The 11,380-nt window shown below is 40.7% G+C and overlaps 2 protein-coding genes across 2 annotated transcripts; both read right to left on the bottom strand.

Annotated features, from left to right (window-relative positions):
* Window positions 1–3,637: 3,637 nt before the first annotated feature.
* LOC103652151 (protein FAR-RED IMPAIRED RESPONSE 1-like) lies at window positions 3,638–7,232 on the bottom strand. The gene is made up of 6 exons (XM_023301983.1): window positions 6,290–7,232; window positions 5,598–6,109; window positions 5,129–5,511; window positions 4,560–5,023; window positions 4,218–4,485; window positions 3,638–4,129 (listed from the first exon to the last, which is right to left on the bottom strand). Exons 1-4 carry the CDS (start codon window positions 6,515–6,517, stop codon window positions 4,839–4,841), a joined length of 1,308 nt encoding a protein of 435 aa, XP_023157751.1. The 5' UTR covers window positions 6,518–7,232; the 3' UTR covers window positions 3,638–4,129; window positions 4,218–4,485; window positions 4,560–4,838.
* A 74-nt stretch (window positions 7,233–7,306) lies between these two features.
* LOC100285879 (uncharacterized) lies at window positions 7,307–9,313 on the bottom strand. Its single transcript, NM_001158769.2, has 5 exons — window positions 8,896–9,313; window positions 8,497–8,819; window positions 8,128–8,275; window positions 8,001–8,033; window positions 7,307–7,641 (listed from the first exon to the last, which is right to left on the bottom strand). The coding sequence occupies exons 1-5, from the start codon at window positions 9,229–9,231 to the stop codon at window positions 7,600–7,602; spliced, it is 882 nt and encodes a 293-aa protein (NP_001152241.1). The 5' UTR covers window positions 9,232–9,313; the 3' UTR covers window positions 7,307–7,599.
* Window positions 9,314–11,380: the final 2,067 nt, after the last annotated feature.

Raw genomic sequence — 11,380 nt, 5'->3', positions numbered from 1 at the left:
CTTTTTAATTACAGAGGAACAGATCCATGAGGGTACCCAGAATACCCAGGACATGACTATGCCATATTCACAACCGAATACGGAGTTGACAGGTACCCAGTTTGAAGAAATACACGAAAAGCAACAACAAATGCGTCGTGCATTTGAGGGCTGCCCTGACGATTTGGAGACGAACATAACCCCAAATGCGGAAAACCAGGTATTTTATGCAGTCTGATTATGGTTACATTACATGTTAATTTCCAATTTTCATCCAAAATATTAGACAAAACCATAATAATGTATACAGGATTTCTGTTTTAATGTTGGCGATAATATGCCGAGCGACACAAACATGTCTCATCGACATGTACCAGACTGCAATCCTATGAGCTCATATCCGTCTTCCCACTTGCCGATGTTTGACGCCACACCGCAAAAACATGTATATGTTTCAGCTTTGTTTTATCCATTGTAATCTCAATTATGGATTAAATTTAATTGACACATGATTGAGGCTTAAAACATAGTATCATTGTTTCTTTGGGTCAGGGAGGAGACATTGGTGCATCTCATGACACTCCAACTTACACGGGCCCCCTTTTTGATCAGACACCTAGTGGTCATGTAAGTAATCCAGTTATACATTTATTGCATGCTTGCTTCTCATAACTCATTCATAATTTACTATACTCTCTACCTGCATTGTGTTTCAGGTTGCAGATGGTGAGGAAACACATAGCTTGCACACTACACATGACCACTCTCTGCCATGTTTAACAGAATTGGACTGTGCTCGGTCGCTTCGTGATTTTTTGTGCTCCTCAAAAACTGACCCAAACAGGTTTTTCTTTAACTTTTAAGTCAAAATAACATGTAGGTTGTTGCTTACATATATAATGAATAACATATCCTTTTTCATTATTATATAGGAAGATCATAGAATTCGATGAATGTATTGGAAATTGTCTCGATATACAACAATCATTTGCAGATGGGATGTGTCTGGATAATGTGTTCATGCAGTGTTTCATCATGGGTTTTCGCCATGACAAAAACAATAATTGCTCGTCCATCAACAAAGACAGACTTGTACTGGATGTCAATGTTGGTGTATGTACAATTCATTAATACCTACCTATTTTTGCAATTGTTTACATACAGTTTTATATGACACAGTAATTATGATTATGCAGATTCTCCTCAACTTTGAGGAGCATGAACGCTACAGTAAATCTCCTCAGATTTTTGATCAAACTGTCCTTGATGCTTATCTGGACAAGACCCTGCCCCAACTGGACAATTTTGGTGATTACAAAACGGTATACTTATTTATCTTTGTATCAACGCTCTCCTGTTATGCAATTATATTCATCGCTCAGCTACACACTAATGTTATCATTCTGTTTATCTAACTCCTGATATTTGACAGATTATGGTCCCTATTCTTCATATGGGACATTGGACATTGTATGTCATCAATATCCAGTTTCGATGTATTCACATTTTAGATTCAAATCCATATGGTCCGGAGTTGGGTGGTACTTCATGGAAGATGTTTCATTACTCCCAAAAGGACATAGGCACCAGGAAACTACCATGGGCTAGGGTTATAATGAACAGATTGAACAAATCTTTGCAACAAGTCCGGCCCAATTCACGCATCCCAAAATTTGGAAATTTCCCAATTGACATGCCACCTATGTGTCCCACCATGATAGCTAGATCTAATGACTGTGGCTTTTTTGTCATGAGATACATCCAGTACTATGACTATATGGATGGTTCTATCAAGCAATTTATACAACGAGTGAGTCATTTTATGATTATGCAGTTTGTATTTATACATTCAACATTTCAGATATAACTTATTCACCTCGGGATAATGTGTATTATGCAGGAAAACTCTGGTGACCTACGATCTCTAGCTCTATATTACCTCACCTTCCATAGCAAGAACAAGTGCCTCCCGTTGCCTCCAGAAATTCAAAGATTCAAGTTTGGACGCTAGCTGTGTCGCTGGATCAACATTTTGTGAATCGCAACTGTTTGATATGGAACAAACATTTTGTGGCTTCCTTGTTACGGAACAAGATGTTGTGAAGCCAAACCTCCTTGTTGCATGTCTATGTAACCGTATTGAAACTTTCTATTTTTTTCACCCAAGCTATCAAGACACTCATGTCTAATGCAGTTTTTAGATAAAAATTTGGCCTATGTGTATTAAACAAGTTATGAAACATCTTCAGTTCAAACTTCGACTGTTTGCTCATATTTCTATCAGTGATGTACTCACTAGTTATTGTTATTCTCTGATTTCTTCACAAATCTATTATTTACCAGTATGTGTCACAAATTCTTATGTCTAATAAGAATTACGCTGTTTTGTTAGTTCATTTACGCAAATTTGTACCCACTTTACAATAATTTTAATTACAGACGAATTACGCTGTTTTGTTAGCTCAATTACGCAAATCTGTACAGCCTTATTCTTTTGTCAATAACTACTGGTATCAGATTTGTCTACTCGCACACATGTGTAATAAAAATTATGTTACTACATTAAATCACAATTTATTGTGTCGTTTGTTTTCTTCACAAAGACATTTTTAGCCAGTTTTTGCCACCAAAATTTGTATAGCGTCGAATTACACTGTTTTCATAACACATTTACGCATATTTCGTATACAGTTTACACAACATTTCAATACATGCAGTAAATCATTATTACTTATACTTTGTGAATATCGACTGGTTCCAGCATTTATAAATTCACCCATAGTTGTAATAACAAGTATGGCACTACATTACATTTGTCATAAAATATGAAATCATCTACTCCCCACTAGATGAATCATTGTCTGTGACACCTCCTTGATGTTTTTTTGAAGTGCATGCCTCATTCCAGTTTGGAGCGCTAGATGAACCCTTGTTCCTAGAACCTATGGGCCGCCCTCTCTTTCGACCAGTAAGGCTGGCCAACCGAAGCCTATTCTCCTCCACAGATAGACAAGTGCGACTATTGTGACCATCAGCAATTCCACACCTTTGACACTTTCTGTTCTTTTTTTTGTCTCCTTTTGCCCCCAACTTAATAACTCTTTTTCGGTATCACTGATTGTTCTGCCCTTTGGCTTCGCGTTATCCGGTCTTCTCAAGCTTACTCCACTCACATTAAAATCTAGCTTCTACAATTAAGAAAAAATATGATATTTTTAAATATTAGTACTTAAATCCAATTATTTGTATGTAATTTTAAATAATATCCATGCACATGCGTTTTTAATAGCACCATTACCTTTTTAATCGTCAAATCTGTACCACTCACATCAATCAGTGGTGTGCTAGTGGTCAATTGTCCATAATCGTGCTGCACACATATACCATTCTTAATCATTCATAATCAGCAACAAGGTCTAATCGTTACTATTTTGTATTACAACAACTTTTTCCTCTTTTATAATCATGTATTACCTGTTCCAATATTTGTTGTGGCATAACACATTGGGTATCGCTCACACCACCTTCTTGTAAAGTAGGGACCAATTGAATTACCTGTCAAATAATACGATTGACAGTAAATAGGTGTGTTTATGACAAACAGTACACACCATTATGCATAGTAAACATCATATAACATATTACACATACACCAGCCTGCGCCATTCTTGTCGTTAGATTATCTCCCATCATGTCTCTTACATCATTCCTGTCGCCCTGTATCAGGCAAGTTTCTCATACTTTCCATTCACCAAAACTTATAACTCAGTATATCAATTAAAATACACGGCTATTACAATTAATATATTAAATACATGTATTCCTTCGCCATCACTAGTACTATCATCACCTTCAATATCTGGCTCCAACCGTGAAAGTAGCAAAAGCAGTTCATCCATCATCTCCAGGGCTCTATCATATCCAGCCTTCGAAAGACTTGCATGATGTACTACTTTCATTGACTTTTTAAGCAACATCTTCTGCCTATATGATTTAGTCTCACCGTCTTTACCCTTCAAATTCTTATCATCCCTTGAAAAAGTCACATATTGTATAGCAGAGTAGGTGTATCTCTGAAGGATGTATTCCGAAGGTATTCGATCAATTTGAAGATGCATAAATGTTCGTAAAAGATGCACACAAAGCAGACCTACAACAAAGCATGTAAAAATGTCTTCGTTTATGTTCACTCATTATAATTAAACATTTTTATTCAACAATTACGCAATATGACATACCTGTATGCTCCCAATGCTTGCATTCACATTCATACTTTCCAGCATCTACATCAGCCATTACTTTGAATTGGTGTTGCCCCCACACAATCTTATTTGACCTTGAAGTATGCTGAACCACCCATTCATTCACACCACCATCTGGATCATGTGATATCTTGTATGCAGTAGCATATTTCAAAGACTCGTGAAACTTATTCATTACAGCCCTTGTGTATGTCCTCGCTACACGTATCTCAAACATATACAATGTATTTGTTTCCTTTTGGCCCTACAGTAGACAAAATTTTACGTTATAATACGGTACGTTAAATATTATGATATAATAATATTCTATGTACTCACCATGCATCCTAGTGCCTCTTTTGCCTCTTTCATCTTCCTACTGTGTAGAAGCTTCAACATTTGCTTGGCGAATTGATGTAGTGGCGTGTTTGCATCGACATGAGCACTTTTGACGAGTTTGTTCATGCTCTCGCTACGCTGTGTAGAGACCATCAACCCACAATAATCATGTTTAAAAAAAGCTGGTATCCAATCTTTACGAATTTCATACATTCTGGAAAGACTGATGTTATCATGTAGATGGAAATCATCAATCAGCATTGCCCAGGCAGACTCAAACTAAGTTACAGTTAAAGGATGATGTATTATAGATTGGAACCTTGTTTTGAAATCCTCTTCCTCAAATCTAGCGTACAACTCGTTTAAATACGGCATATACCTGTTCTGAACATGCCACAAACACAAACGATGGATTGTGTTTGGAAATACCCTGCCTAGTGCAACTGGCATTGCTGGATCTTGATCTGAAATCATATATTTTCACAACATTATGCAACACATTACCAACTATAATTACATTCAATACAATCATAGTAGAACGTAATAATTGTTAAGCTTATTAATCATACCTGTAAGCATTACTCGTGGTCCTTCAGATCCCATGCATGTTTTGAATGCATTGAAAACCCACTCGAATGTGTCTACAGTTTCGTCACCCAACAATGTGAAACCAAATACGGTGCACTGCAGATGGTGGTTACAACCAACAAACATTCCCAGGGGTTTGTCATATAGATTTGTCTTATGAGTTGTATCAAAGGTAACTGCATCTCCAAAGTCAATGTAATCTGCTTGCTGGCTAGCATGGGACCAAAAAATGCTCAAAATCTTTCCTTCTTGGTCTAGTTGGAAGTCAGAGAAAAACTGTGGGTTATCTTTTTTACACAATGCAAAAAAAGATAGGAGCTTAGACACATCATTGGCATTTCTTTCTCTTTGTCGCGCTTTCTTCCTGTGAACATTAAACAATATGCCATAATCAATACGTACACAACGTCATTATGTCATTATATCAGTGTAAATAACAAAATGACTTACAGGTTGATCATGTCTTGTGTAGTTAACGGTACATTCTCTGGTCCACCATGCATTTCTGAAACAAAATCCATAATACAGTGTTGCGGAATCCTGCTTTCTTGCATCGCACTAAGGAACTCCATGTATTCTGGATCATGTGTCTTGTTGCACTGTAACTGATTCTTTTCTGTATCCTTTCTGAAGAACTCATGATTATGTTCCAAATGAATAAGATCAATCCGCACTGAAATGATATTCTCTTTGGCATCGTCATAGATTTTTTTAAGTTTCATTCCAGCTCTGCATTGTGTTCGCTTGGAAATTGTATTTCGCACTTTTGGAGTACCATTTCCTCTTTCGGCACGCTTGCCTTCCATTGAACAATTCAACCACTTGCAATTTTTTCTCTCCCTATATCTCTTCAATGGAAATCCAACTTCATATGCATATCGGCTATAGAATTTGTACGCCTCGTCCACATTACTAAATGTCATACCCACCTTCGGTACCAATCGTTGATCTATACTATCATCCTATTCAATTAATGGAGTCGTCATGCAGTGCACATATATAAAAAAATAAGCTTCTAGCATGGCGAATTTCTAGGACTTCATAAATTGCACGGACTGTATAACTAATACATGTGTATTCGGTGAAATCATAACTTGCACGGAAATTGTATAACAAATACATGGGTATTCCTTTGAACTTACATGGCTTTGGAGAATGTGTGGTGTGTCCTGCTCATGTTCACCAATTGTCCGCATGGGTATCCGCTGACTTGTTCCCACCAAACTTGGATGAACTGTGTTGCCGTCTTCAAGAATTCCTGGCGCCGATAACGCAGCCGGTGGAGTTACAGCATTCCGGCCATCGGTCGTACAGGGTGTCGTCATCGCCGTATCTTCTCCACACTGCTCCGATCCCCTGGCCGTCTCCATTGTGTATGCCCTAACTCTTCGAGAGCTCTGAACAAAAGCTGCGGCGGCTGTGTGTAGCCCGTTTTTTTTTTCAGTTCCTATACTCGCCTAAACCGTCCTGGCCTATATTCATGGCATGATCCAATATCCTGCGCGATTTGCTGCGCAGTTTGCATGTCGCGAGATTTACGTGAACTATCCGTTACGATTACATGACCATTGTGTTACATTACCATAAACATGCATCACCCCATCGTGCGACCGCCCCACGTTCCCGAACGACGCGCGCGTCACCCCACTACCCGATCTGACCACTCACGTCGTGTCAGATGCGAATTTACGCAGCCAATAACGGCAAAATACGCAAGCATAACGCGCGTCCCACGTCTCCACACCCGACCCCGGCCCCACGTTACCATTTATGCATCTTTTTCATTCAAATTCCGTATGCATAAACGCCCCACCTTGAATCGGTGCATGCGCGGGTAGTCCCACCACCTGCCACGTCGACCCGCGCCGAATTTACGCAGCCAATAACGGCAAAATACGCAAGCATAACGAGCGACCCACGTCTCCCCACCCGAGCTCCGGCCCCACGTTACCATTTATGCATCTTTTTCATTCAAATTCCGTATGCATAAACGCCCCACCTTGAATCGGTACCTGCGCGCGGTAGTCCCACCACCTGCCACGTCGACCCGCGCCCCGCACACTTAGCCAGACCAGGGGCCGGGGCTCTCTCTAGTAATGGAAGCCCTGGGCTTCCATTACCTCGTCCTATATATATATATATATATATATATATATATATATATATATATATATATATATATATATATATATATATTACGTTCAGGTGTACGTCCACATGAGGACGACCTGTTCAAATCCACTCCGGTCTCCACTAATCAAATCGATGTAGGACTGAGGGTACACATGGGGGACGACAAACCCTGTGGTGTAGTACACATATGGACTATTATTTGCTGGACATCTCAATCTCTAGGCAACGGAACAGAACGGAGCGAGCAACTGTATATGATGGACGCTTTCAGTATATGCCACTTATTCGTGCATAAAATATTGAGAGCGAGTACGTAATCTCAGTCTTCTTTCCCGCTGTGTTCGGCCTCCTTCGTCTTCAGCTGCGCGCGGAGTAGGAAAGTACTAAGAGGCATATATATAACCAAAAGTGGTAAGTTATTCTTGTGCAGGACTTCCAAGTATGTAGTACTCAGGGAGTGTTTGGTTTGTAAGGACTAATGTTTAGTCCCATCATTTTATTTTATTTTAGTATATAAATTGCTAAATATAGAAACTAAAATAAAGTTTTAGTTTTTATATTTTACAATTTTAGAACTAAAATGGTATAAAATGTAGCAACTAAAAATTAGTTCCTAGAAACTAAACACCACTTTAGTTAAATTTATAGTCAATACTAATATCCAGATGAAATCTAAGGGAGCCAGAGGTGGCTAAAGTTTGAAGAAAAGCTAGCTACTACCTCGGCTAGGCTTCTCTTGTGGTACATGTAGCCCTGAAAAGAAGAGGACGATAAGCCACGTGTGAGAGAGCGGGGCGGGGGCACATGAAATTGCATGCACAAATTAAAGAGACAATAAATTTATTACTTTGTTTGTCCCATATATATAATCACAGTACGTGAACACGGAACTGAAATTGCTCCTGGTCTTCTCTCCGGCGTAGTGATGGTAGTCGTGGAATTCCGCGCCACCGTAGAACGGGATGAACCTCGCGAGGCTGAACGGGAAGTGGTACCTGCAGTATAAATACATTAATACTATATTAATACTTTGTGAGAGATACATGGAGTCCTATATTAATACTGAAGAGCCAATTGACTACTATGTAAATAGACTAAATGATAGATTATAAGGATCCTTATAGCCAGCAGTTTGGTTATTATTAAACCTGCTCATAAACAGAACAGAAATAAATTAGTATTGCGAGAATAAAATAAAAACCGGTTGTCAATTTACCCGCTGTGTGTGTCGAAGGCCTCCATTATGCGGATGGAGAACAAGAGCCAGTGCGTGGTGACGTGGCTGGGCACGATCGCCGGCCCAAGGAAGAGCGTGGTGAGGTACAAGCTGAGCTCAGTGCCCGTGGCGTAGGCGGCGGCGAACCCGGACGGCGCCGTCTTCTCGTGGTGGACGCGGTGGATCTTCTCGTACCCCCACCTGGTGTGCAGGAAGCGGTGGAGCCAGTACGACGTGTAGTCCTCCACCAGCGAATACACCACCAGGTGCGTCGCAGTCTCCCAGACCGACGGCAAAGGGAGTCCCGTCCGGACCCCGAACAGCTGCATATTGCATGTATACGATCGACCGTATCAGACCTTGCACTGAAAGCATGCGTCTAGAGAGAGAGAGAGAGACCTTGAATGCGATGGAGTAGATGAGCGGGAACGGGCCCAAGGCGGCCAGGGTGACGCCCCTGCTGTCCCTTATGTATTCGACGTAGGTGGAAACCGGCGAGGGCTCCGGCACCCCGGGCTGCAGCTTGTGCCGCAGGGCGTACCCCGGCGCGAGCTTCTGGATAACCATGACCGGCAGCGGAACCAACGCGTACAAGACGAGGTAGACGAGGGAGACGTGCCACGTCAGCCACAGGTCCGGCATCCCCGCCGAGTACCGGAACCACAGGGCCTCTGCCCAGGTCATGGAGCGCCCCAGCGCCGCCTCTGCCTCCGCCGCCGTGCCGTAGGGCATCATCGCGCCGCCCGCCCGGTACAGATAGATCTACCCCTCTCTCTCTTGCTCTCTAGCTATAGCTGCAGGAGAGGAGAGTGGCTATGGCTGCATGCCCGGTTTGGATGTGCTGTGTATTTATAATAGAATAGATGGCTGACGACATGCATGTGCAGCCATATGCACACTGTTTTTTAGTGAGATTAGACAAACCTCCGACAACTACACTTATCTTAGAGATTTTTAGTCTTTTTTTCTAAATCAGCAGTTCTATATCGTAATATGTGATTTGATGCCGAGGTGTGTGCTGATCTATCGCTGACATATACAGTGATCTCGGCGCGGTATGCGGCATGCATAATGGATCTCAGCGCCGAGTTTGTTATGCTATAAGTTTTGACATATAAAATATAATAAAAACTATTATTTCAAGAAACATGTAATGATTTTGTTGTAGTTTAATTGTTAGTGCATGTATAGTGGAGAGACACTAAAACGATTTTCCAAACACAAGAGACAACTAAAAGACTATATTATACAATATAGTGTCTATAAATGTAGTATATTAATAAATACAGAAGTAAATGCGCTTCTACAACATGATTGATAAAACATAAAACAGACGATGAATTCGTATAATGGGAAGTGAGGCTTCTGTTGCTACTTGAGTTACGAGCCAGATGCGTCTTTTCACGGAGAGACGACTCCACTATTTTTTTACAAATGGCCCCTTTAAACACCTCAAGGGCCTCTACATTAATTACCACTGTACACGTGCTTAGAATCCTTAGTTCAATTTTTTTCGAAGGCCTAGGTTTGACTTCTCGAACGCCTAGGTTATAAATATTCATGCAAGAAACACTACCGGAATTCGCGCCTTTGCCGAGTGCCGGTGGCTTTGCCGAGTGCTTTTTATCGGGCACTCGGCAAATCCGGCTTTGCCGAGTGCCGCACTCGGCAACGTCCTGCGCTCGGTAAAGAGCTAGTTTACCGAGTGTAGGACACTCGGCACAGCCGAGCACTCGGCAAAGACTTCTTTGCCGAGGGTCAAGCACTCGGCAAACATGGCTCTCGGCAAAGGGCCGTTAGCGGCCGTCTACAACTGACGGCCGTCAGTCTTTGCCGAGTGTCAAATATCTGGCACTCGGCAAACATAGTCTTTGCCGAGTGTCCTCTGTAGACACTCGGCAAAGCATATTTTAATTTTTTTTATTTTGGTCACCAAAATTTTTGTGGTATGTTTCTACACTATGTAGACCTACATGTACCATTTTGGGACAATTATAACAGTTTTTTCTATAGCTAGTACATTTAGTTTGTTTATTTGAATTTCTTCGGAAAATTCAGATTTGAACTGCAGGTCACTCGAAACTTGGAAAACCGTGAATGCAAAAATGATATCCATGCTACATAGCACAAGTTACGACCGATTTCAGGAGCGAACCGGAAACTTCGAGCACCATGCTCACTCAACATGACCGTAAACTTGCCATCCAGGTGTTTAAAAATTGTATAAAACAGAAACAAAGTCAGAAAATCATGAACCCTGTCCACGTGTCATGATATCATATGTAGAGGCTGTGATAAAAATTTGAAAAAGTTTCGAGAAAGCTGTAACGCACTATGTGTACAAACCTAAGAGATCCACATTGAAACTCTATGATTTCATGTGTGGTTCTCTTAGGTTTCTACACATAGTGTCTCACAACTTTCTCCAAACATTCTAAATTTTTTATCACAGACTCTACATATGATATCATGACATGTGGACAAGTTTCATGATTTTCTAAGTTTGTTTGTGTTTTATAAATTTTTTAAACAGTTGTATGGCAAGTTCACGGCCATGTTGAGTGAGCATGGTGCTCGAAGTTTCCGGTCCGCTCCTGAAATCGGTCGTAACTTGTGCTATGTAGCATGGATATCATTTTTGCATTCACGGTTTTCCAAGTTTCGAGTGACCTGCAGTTCAAATCTGAATTTTCCGAAGAAATTCAAATAAACAAACTAAATGTACTAGCTATAGAAAACACTGTTATAATTGTCCCAAAATGGTACATGTAGGTCTACATAGTGTAGGAACATACCACAAAAATTTTGGTTAGCAAAATAAAAAAAATAAAAATGTACTTTGCCGAGTGTCCAAGGAAGACACTCGGCAAAGACTTCTTTGCCG

The sequence above is a fragment of the Zea mays genome, chromosome 3, assembly GCF_902167145.1.
Source record: "Zea mays cultivar B73 chromosome 3, Zm-B73-REFERENCE-NAM-5.0, whole genome shotgun sequence".
Classification (NCBI taxonomy): Eukaryota; Viridiplantae; Streptophyta; class Magnoliopsida; order Poales; family Poaceae; genus Zea; species Zea mays.
Note: the sequence above shows the minus strand (reverse complement) of the source record. Positions and strands in the feature narration are given on the sequence as shown.

Coding starts and splice junctions, on each gene's coding strand:
- LOC103652151 (XM_023301983.1), bottom strand. CDS start 6,517: ATGGAGACGGCCAGGGGATCGGAGCAGTGTGGAGAAGATACGGCGATG. Junction 6,110..6,289: donor CACACATTCTCCAAAGCCAT/GTAAGTTCAAAG, acceptor TTAATTGAATAG/GATGATAGTATAGATCAACG. Junction 5,024..5,128: donor ACCACGAGTAATGCTTACAG/GTATGATTAATA, acceptor ATATGATTTCAG/ATCAAGATCCAGCAATGCCA.
- LOC100285879 (NM_001158769.2), bottom strand. CDS start 9,231: ATGATGCCCTACGGCACGGCGGCGGAGGCAGAGGCGGCGCTGGGGCGC. Junction 8,820..8,895: donor TCTACTCCATCGCATTCAAG/GTCTCTCTCTCT, acceptor TGCAATATGCAG/CTGTTCGGGGTCCGGACGGG. Junction 8,276..8,496: donor GCCTTCGACACACACAGCGG/GTAAATTGACAA, acceptor TTTATACTGCAG/GTACCACTTCCCGTTCAGCC.